Source organism: Octopus bimaculoides, chromosome 2, assembly GCF_001194135.2.
Source record: "Octopus bimaculoides isolate UCB-OBI-ISO-001 chromosome 2, ASM119413v2, whole genome shotgun sequence".
In the NCBI taxonomy this organism is placed as follows: domain Eukaryota; kingdom Metazoa; phylum Mollusca; class Cephalopoda; order Octopoda; family Octopodidae; genus Octopus; species Octopus bimaculoides.
The window spans coordinates 132,793,357-132,803,188 of record NC_068982.1 but is presented as its reverse complement, the minus strand read 5'-3'; the positions used below and the strand labels follow the sequence as shown (position 1 = coordinate 132,803,188).

General features: G+C 37.3%; 1 protein-coding gene and 1 long non-coding RNA gene across 2 annotated transcripts in view; both read left to right on the top strand.

Moving 5' to 3' along the window:
* The window catches only part of LOC106881856 (cadherin-23), a 65,987-nt gene that overhangs the window by 36,383 nt on the left and 19,772 nt on the right, over positions 1–9,832 (top strand). Inside the window, exons 6-8 of the mRNA XM_052965882.1 lie at positions 2,853–2,941; positions 5,359–5,451; positions 9,775–9,817. Coding sequence (XP_052821842.1) covers positions 2,853–2,941; positions 5,359–5,451; positions 9,775–9,817 — 225 coding nt within the window. The remainder of the gene's footprint in view (positions 1–2,852; positions 2,942–5,358; positions 5,452–9,774; positions 9,818–9,832) is intronic.
* Positions 2,851–9,832, top strand: LOC106867974 (uncharacterized). Its single transcript, XR_001409204.2, has 3 exons — positions 2,851–2,941; positions 5,359–5,451; positions 9,775–9,832. It is a non-coding gene; the product is annotated as an uncharacterized LOC106867974 (long non-coding RNA).

Genomic DNA, 9,832 nt, shown 5'->3' with positions numbered 1-9,832 from the left:
AGAGAATTTACGACTTAAATTTATTATTTACTAGTTTCTCATTCTAACTAATAAGGTTTCATGACAATTCAATATTGTCGGATTTGAGTATTGAACATGGCATATATATTAGCCTATACTCAAAAGGGTGAGTGTCGTGAACTTGAGTAACATCCAACGATCACTGGAGATTTTGCCGAAAATCAGGGTTTTTATAACTACTCATACACGAATCATAGAACCGCAACCCCGTGAAAGATTTCTTCAACGAAGTTCATAATTCGTATATGGGCAGTAATTTTTAACCAATGAGAAATCAATAATTTCTCATGTTCGGGCAAACGAACTTACATTCTCTCTCCGCCTCTTATGAGTTTGCTACAAATTTAATTATAAAATTAGCAAATTAAATAATAAACATAGGGCTCATTATTAACATCATTAACAATAATAATAAGAGTTATAAAGGTAACAATTCTAGGGTGAGGGATGACAATAATAGTAAAAAACATACTTAAGGTAACCTGATATTAAGCAGTAACCCTTAGAACCCGAAATGCCGGTGCGCTGGTACTATGCCAAGGCTGTATATTCCAAAAATACTAGCACTCCATGTGTTTTCATCTTTTACCATTTTGTACCCTTGTGTTGTGAAACAAGCATGTCTTTCAACATATATTTTAAAATTAAAAATTTTCAGTGAAATTTGCTGGAAACTTGGGGTGGTGCATTCAGCTCCCGTGAGTGGTCAGGTTTCAAAGGGCTAATACTACCACTCACCATTTAAGGATGGTCAATGTCTGCAGAAGGCTAAAATTCCTTGGACAGCGAGTCATGTTGCTTTTAACCTGTAGAGTTGAAAAGGTCACAATGTAGGCTATTTTTTGGAACAATGATGACACTACATGTATTTTGGGTTGACTTGTATTTAATTTAGATTCTGTCTGCGGTTGTTTCCACCCTGCAGAAGTTGCAACTAACAAGAAATGCACGTAAAAATGCAAATTTCGCAGTGTGCATTAGTTAATTGATGCAGAAACATGTGTAGGTGCAGAAACGAAAAGAAATAATTAGCTGCTGAATAAAACTGGATATAAATCTCTATTCTCCTTTATTATGAATTCATTATATATATATATATATATAATATATATATATAAATGATGATGATCATCATCATCGTCATCGTTTAACATCCATTTTCTATGCTGGCATAGGTTGGACAGCTTGACTGGGGTCTGGCAAGCCTGGAAGCCGCACCAGGCTCCAATCTGATCTGGCAATGTTTGTACAGCTGGATACTCTTCCTAACGCCAACCACTCTGAGAGTGTAGTGGGTGCTTTTTATGTGCCACCAGCACAGGAGCCAGTCAGGTGGTACTGGCATTGACCACATTCGGATGGTGCTTTTTACGTGTCACTGGTACAGGTGTCAGTCAGGCGGCTCTGGCAGTGACCCACGCATGAATAGTGCTTAGTGCATACCACCAGCATTGGTATCAGCCACCACTACCATTTCCATTTGATTGTGATTTTTATTTTTGATTTCATTTGACTCAATAGGTCTTCTCAAGCACAGCATGTCGCCCAACGATTCTAAGGTACTTTTTAAATGGGCTGGTTATGCGACACTGGTGTAGGCTATGGCTGTGATCTCACTTTCCTTGCTGGGTCTTCTCAATCACAGTATATTTCCAGAGGTCTCAGTCTTTCATCATTGCCTCTGTGAGGCCCAACTTTCAAAGGTCATGCTTCATCACCTCATGTCTTCCTGGATCTACCTCTTCCACGAGTTCCTTCTATAGTTAGGAAGTGACACTTTTTGACACAGCTCTCCTCATCCATACATAGCACATGACCATACCAGTGCAGTCGTCTCTCTTGCATGCTACATCTGATGCTTTTTATATCCAATATTAGCTTCATTTCTTTCAAGCCTATGCATGTTTTCAGTAGCGATGGCCCATGTTTCAGTGCTGTGCTGCATGGAATCAGTTTTCTGAGCATCTGTGGTGTTTATTGTCCCTGTGAATCTGCTGCACACAAAAGCTATCTTTCCGGTTAACCTTCCTTTGATGTTGCTGCATCGCTTATGCATCCATAGCTTACACTGGGTACATCTTATGGAGTTTCTACCTACACCTTTTCTACAGATCGAGCAGGGCCATCTACCTGATTGGGTTTATGATGTGTTTGCCTTCCTAATTACTAGGACTTTGGTTTTTGCAACATTAACTCTAAGGCCCTTCGTTTCTAAACCTTGCTCCCACACCTGAAATTTCTTCTCTAGTTCTGGTAGTGATTCCACTATTAGAGCAAGGTCATCAGCATAGAGGAGCTCCCAGGAGCAGCCTGTCTTGAATTCCTCTGTTATTGCCTGGAGGACTATGATGAATAAGAGGGGGCTGTGGACTGATCCTTGGTGAACCCCTACTTCTACCTGGAATTCTTCGTTATACTCATTGCCAACCCTTGCCTTACTAGCAGCATCCCTGTACAAAGCCTGTACAGTTGTTATTAACCACTCATCAGTCCCCAGTTTCTGCATCGCCCACCAGACAAGGGATTGGGGAACCCTGTCAAAAGCTAGGCTTTCTCCAAGTCAACAAAAGCCAAGTATAGGGGTTTATCTTTGGCTTGGTATTTCTCCAGCAGTTGCCGTACCAGGAATATAGCATTAGTAGTGCTTCTACCTGGCACAAAACCGAACTGCATTTCACATGTCTCGTCACACCCTAATGACCGGTAGCCAAATTATTATAAGAGATCCTTAAATGTTTACTGAGATAGGACTGATTTTTACATGGGATGCATATATTTTCTTATCATTTGTTATAATATCTAATGAAATATATATATTTTGCTTTTTACAGATTCATATTTTATCTGAATCTGATGAGGTCAAAATTGTGTTTGCAAAGCCAATTGAGAAGGTTAGGAGTCAAAGCCATGAATTTATAAAGTAAGGACACTGATGTTTTTTCTTACGTATATATGTACACAACCCCATTGTATATTGAGTGTGTGTGTGTTTGTGTGTGCGTATACATATTTATATGTATATAAACACTATTTATATATATTTAAACGTTGATAAAACAGTTGAGATTGAATAAAATATTGATAGAAAGCAGAAAAATTTGTCAGCAACCAGCCATGAGATTCAAACTCACATCCCATTGATTACCAATCACCTACTATACCAATTAAGCTAAGCTGCCTACTGACAAATTAATCTGCAATTTTAGAACTTATAATGCTACAAAGCAGAACATTGCAAGGCTAAATGTTACTATGATAGATGTAAACAAACTAATGTTTATTTTAGAAGTGTTGAAATGAGAATTGTGAGATACAAATAAGATGATAATTGATTTTCAAATGCATGAAGACTGACAGAACTGCAGAGATTGGATAAAATATCCATAGAAAGCAGAAAAATTTGTCAGCAACCAGCCATGATACTCAAACTCACATTCCTTTGACTACTGGTCAAGTGCTTTACCAATTAAGTTGTCAGTGGGAAGTTTAGCTTAGTTCCTAAAATACTTGGCTGATAATCAAAGAGAAGTGGTTGCTGGTTGCTGACAAATTTTTCTGATTTCTACCAGCATTTATGTATTTGAAAATAAATTATCATCTTATTTGTATCTCACAATGCACATTTCAACGCTTCTAAAACAAACATTAGTTTGTTTACATATATCATAATATATATATATATATATATGCGAGTAAAAATAAATACAAAAAAGGTGGGGTTTTTTGTATGATTGTGTATAGAGGAATATATTATTTTGCTTAAAAGAGTTCCAACACTGTCTGTTTTTTATGTTTTATTTATATTCCTGCAGAACTAATGTGGGGTATAGAATATGGAATATACAATATATAATATGATATACAATATACAATATAAAATAAAATAAAATAAAAATGGATGGCACCATGAAAGAAGGTATTGAATGTAGATGAAATATTGAGTGTTCAATATAAAGGATCAAATATATAAATATATAAATATAAATATATATATATAAAGGCGACTCGAGTTTCAGGGCTATTTCCCTTCGTATATATATATATATATATATATATATATATATATATATATACACACACACACACACACACACATAGTGTGTGTGTGTCTGGTGATACAAACAGTAAAAATAGAACTCAAAATATGAGTGTATGCATATTTTTTTTTATTAATATTCAGCAGAAGCAACAGAGTGACTCAAGGGCTAAGAGTTTCATGTGCTGGCACTTATCAAACTGTGTGTGTGTGTATGTGTGTGTGCACATGTGTGCCTCTCTGTGTGTGTGTATTTATATATATCACAAAAAATGCAAAATAGAACATATAATTTATTACTATGACAGCTGCTTCAAGAAGCTCAGAGTTATGAAATAATCATAATAATCATAATTTTCAGGTGAAATGTGCAAAATGTCATGGGTATGTAACCAGTAACCAGTCACATGAAGGTATTGCAATAAATCTGGCTCCTCTCATCAAAAGAAGATTGGCAAACGCAATTCATATCGTAGTGCAAGCAAATATAATGGTTAAAAGGGGAGAGGAAGCAGAATGAGATGTATGGGAAAGAGGAAGAAAAACTTCTACAATATAAGAAGAAAAGAACAGGGATAGAAGTGAAGAAACAGAGAGGGCAAGAAGATGAAGTTAAAGCCATCCTGTTCAAAGCAAACGTCATGGGTGGTTAAATTTATGTGAAGCAGACAGTAGATCAGTTAGGAATGCCATCTGGTCTGTCAAAGTGGCAGAAAGAGATGTACATTGAGATAAAGTAGTGGGGTAGTGGAAGAAGGAAGCATGCTGAAAGAGAGTATACTAGTAGGAGAAAGTAAACTGATGTTATAATACTTAAATAATGAGCGAAGAGATTTAGTCACGATTAGGAGCAATTATAAAGACTTTACATAATGAGCAAACGTGGAATAAGATTTATGTTTACATGAAAAGATATGTTAGAGAACATATTGAGTAACAACGTATTATAATGACTATTTTGCATTTGGTTGGGAAGCAGAATTCTTACAACACAACCACATCTGCATCTAGTCAGAGGACTGCACTAAGCTCTGTTGTCTGCTTTGGTGTGGTTTCTACAGCTGGGCACCTGCCACTGAAGAAGTGCAGTATGCTGAAATTATGTGATTTGGAAGTTCTTGTCTGCTACATTGTATGTGAGTGCTTTTAGCATTGTATATCTATATGAGAAGACCTCTCAAGGCAAATGCTACAGTATTCAGTGCTTTAATAATATATCCATGTTTAGTAGGGTATAAAGATTGCTTTTGCTAGTAATACTACTTCTTCCATCTCTAATGTTTGTATGTGTATGTTTCTAGATTTCTTCAATCAATCGTGGGAGATGAATATGAAATTGTTCCTGGCAGACTTGATGTCTCCAAAAATGATCAAGGTCAACTCGATCCTCTCAGGTATTTTCTTATTTTATATAATTGTTTTACTGCTGTGTATATGTGTGTGTGTGCGTGCAAGTATTCCCTCGGTAGTTTAAGTCTTCATATAAAACTAAAGATGGAATTAAAACATAACAATGCAGAAACCATTGTAATTAACATTATAACAAAGAATAGTGCAAGAACATAGATAGTATATTTTTTTTGCCACCCTCCACCTAGCACAAAGCAGTGCTGGGTGGGGGTGCTAACCTCCCCTGTTCGAAAATATAAGGACACAGATAGTGTATTGTATTGCCAACTGAAGACGATGTCTACTAGGGCTAAACAACAGTAGCATTCACCCCAAAATGGGACTGTCACATTAGGTTGGCAAAAAATCGTTACTTTGAAGTGCTGCTACTGAATATCTCTCTTTGAGAGATTTAGGAACAACAATGTTTCTACTTTATACACAGTAGAGTTTCAGACTAAATGATTTACTATGTATTATTACATTTCTTTATGTTTAGGGTAAAAAAAAAATCCTGCCTGTGGTAACATTGTGCTTATTACTCTGTAGTTGATAAAATTAGCATCTATATACATATTTATGCATGCATGTATGTAGATATATACATATATATATATCATATGTGCATGTACACACACACACACACACACACACACACACACACACACACACACACATATATATATATATATATACATACATATATATACATAATTGCATAAATACACATATATATGTATATATACATATTTATCATATCATCATCACCATCATTAGCATCTGCTTTCCATGCTGGTATGGGTTAGATGTTTTACACAGCTATCCTCGCTCATATGTGTCACATGATTGCACCGTTGCAGTTATCTCTCTTGCACACCACATCAGATGCCTCTTATGTCCAACTTTTCATTCAAAATGCTAACACTCTGTTGTACATGTACACTGACATTGGACGTCTAACAAAGCATACTAGCTTCATTTCTTTCTAGCTTATGCATATCATCAGCAGTCATAACCCATATTTCACTGCTGTGTAGCAGGGCTGTTCACACACTGGCATCATACAAACTGCCTTTCACTCTGAGGGAGAGGCCCTTAGTTACCAACAGAGGTAAGAGTTCTCTGAACTTTACCCAGCCTATTCTTATTCTGGCAGCTATACTCTCAGAGCATCCACCTCCACTATTGACTTGGCCACCTAAATAACAGAAGCTATCAACTACTAGTTTTCCCTGCTGGCATTTGATGGAGTCTATTTTCTGTACATTGTCAACCTTTACCTTACTAACAGCATCCCTGTACATGGCTTGTACAAGTCTCACCAGCCACTCATCTATTCTTACTTTCCACATTGATCACCAGATAAGGGAGCAGGGGGGGGGACTCTGTCAAAGGTTTTCTCCATGTTAACAAAAGCCAGATACAGAGGTTCAACTACCCCAGAGCATAACCAAGCAGAATCTCTACTTGACCTCACAAAAATGCTGTTCAAGGAGCAAACAATGCTCTCCCCAACCAGGAATGATAACCTATTAGAGCTCTGTTTCACCAACAATGTTTCACCAGCAATGTTTCACCATCATTCTTCTCAGACCACAACATGGTATTACCAAGATAAGAACACTGTGCAGGTGAGCAGCTAGATGGATCCTTAGATCATTTGGAACCAAAAATAAGGATGCCTTGTAACTCGTATAGAATACATTTGTCCTCCTATGGAATACATTTATCTGGATTACTGCTCCAACTGTGGTCACCACAGAGCATCAAATTGGTGGTGGAACTTGAGGTAATGCAGTGCCACTACACAAAGAAGACTGGCTTGGTGAAACAGATGAGCTACTGGAGGAGGCAACAAGAACTGTTCAAGAGTTTTTCAGGATATCCAGATACTCCTTTGTGCCAATTTTCAAGCCGGACTCAATGAAGCATGGATCCATGACACTTTCATCACTCATCACGGCTCCAAATACCATCACAGAGGTAGAATTTTTAGTCTTAAACACAGGGGGGGACGTCAGAAGTGTTGTATGCAGCCACTTGAGAATTTTGTGATTCACCTCAGCATCTACAGTGAGCTTCTCGTCCACAAACACAAGAGTTTATCCTGTACCTTGATGCTTGATGAATGACAGAAGCTTTGGGCATCTCTTGGCTCTGATTGCTTTGGCCTTGGCTGTTAGGAGGCGACAGCATCGTTGAACATAGCTAGTCATGCCAAAGTCCCTGTTCACAGCTCTGGACACTGTGGAAAGGGACACTTTGCATTTCTTTGCAAGAGTTGTCATAGATGTGGATGGGTTGACTTCAGTCGAGCATTTGAAGTTAGCAAGAAACTTTGAATTGCCTTTGGAAACACTTTGAGTCTTGTGTTCTTTTCTTTCAATCTTCACTTCTTCTTTAAATAGTTTATGCACATGAAAAAATGTTGCTGTTTGGAAGTTTTCTCAACTTAACAATTTTATTGGCAGAGTGCCCAGTGCATGTCAGAATAACAATGGCAGAAAGATTCTGTTGTTAAATCAGTTTGTTATTTACCTGAAAAATAAAGAGGAGGATTAGGTTTCCAAGCAAGAAAGATTTTGTCAAAACACAAAATGTTAAACCCACTAAGTCAACTGCTTAAAATTGGTCTCAGTTTATCTGCAAGACCCTGTACATGTATACATACATGCATGCATACCAGATCGAGTCAAAAGCTTTGCAACATTTTGATGACTTATTTGCTTTATTCATCAAGTTACAACAAAAGTAGCCTAGCATTGAAAGTAGATGCCATCGTGTTTCAGTGCCTGAAGCCACCTTTCTGCCAGTTCTTTGATTCCATGCTGATACCAGTTCTTGTCCATTGAGGTGAAGAACTGCTTTGCTGAAGCTTCCATCTCGTTTTAGTTGATGAAAAATTGTGAGCATAGGAATCAAGCCATGGATTTGAATAAGTTGTGAAGTTGCTAGGGCTCGACTATTTGCTGGGCGGGGTATTAGTTCAATTCCCTCAGTTGTTTGAATGGTATGAAGTCTTGTATTGTCTTGCTGTAGCAGGGCTCACTTTCTGTTAACCAGTGCTGGATATTTTTGCTACATAATTGCATACATACTCACTTGCTGTTTGGAGTACAGGCTGGCAGCAATATTTCAACCATCTGGGATGAACTTATCGTGAATTATCTCCTCATAATTCCATGCAGAACGTCACCTTGTGTTCAGAATGCTCATGTTTTGTGACAGGTTCCAGAAGCTGGCTCTTGCTTAACCACTACTTATGCATGAATTGTGGAAAATATTCACTTTCTATTGCATGTTACTATTCTCTTAAGGAACTGTAGTTCATGCAGATTTTCCAGGAGTTCCTTGCAAAACATTCATTTGCTCTGTACTTGAGCTGGGGTCATTTTGTGAGGCTGAATTTAGCAGCACCAGTTGTTTTTGCTGAGGTTGTGAAGGTGACAAGCCACACTGGACTATAAGAGGCTGAACTTGCCCGATACTCTCCAAGTGCTACTTACTGGATTTACTTTTATAGCTTTATGGCTTCAGAATCTATGGTTTTAGGCCTGCCTGACCTTACCTGATTGTCGTGGTTCTTGCAACCCAAGTGAAAGTTCTCAAATCATCTGGTTACTGTACTCTGATCAACTGCGCCTTCACGTTTTGTGCAACAAATGGTTTTGGTCCAGTTTGAACATACAAAACATATATTCATGAATTAGACTTCATTGCACATTCAGATCACATGTAGAGGGAAACAATGTACAACACATCACTGCACTACCACGATGCTACCAACCTCAGCATTACCTTCCACAGCTTGAACTATTTCAGGTATACAATAGAAACACCTAACAAACTAACCTGTATGCAAATATTGCAAAACTTTTGACTTACCTTTGTACATACATACATACATGCATACACACACATACACACATGTCTGTTTGGTTAAGAAACTTGCTTCTCAATCATATAGTCATGGTTTTGTGTGTGTGTGTAATTTAACAAAAGTTTTGATTTGTGTGCCCTTTCGACTCTTCTATGTGTTGTAGAACTTAGAAACTTGTCCCTTCATCTATAATTGGAGATGTCTCTAGATACTTGAAAAAAGAATGGGGAAGAAAGAAAAGACAAAAAGTAAAACAAAAAGAGGAATCATAATATTTTGAAGGGAGAGAGAAAAATGGTTAGCTTACGATGTTGTGATCAATTTTAAGGGGGTAAATGACTTAGTTTGACAAGGTGATATCTACCTGATTGATTGGGTTTCTGTATGTGTGTAATGTTGCTATTTTGCATTTTATGAATATATTTTTCATTTTATTTTATCATTGTAGGACAAGTTTGGTTTTATATGCAGTTAATAATGCAACTAAAAAGGTAGTTCCTCCTAAA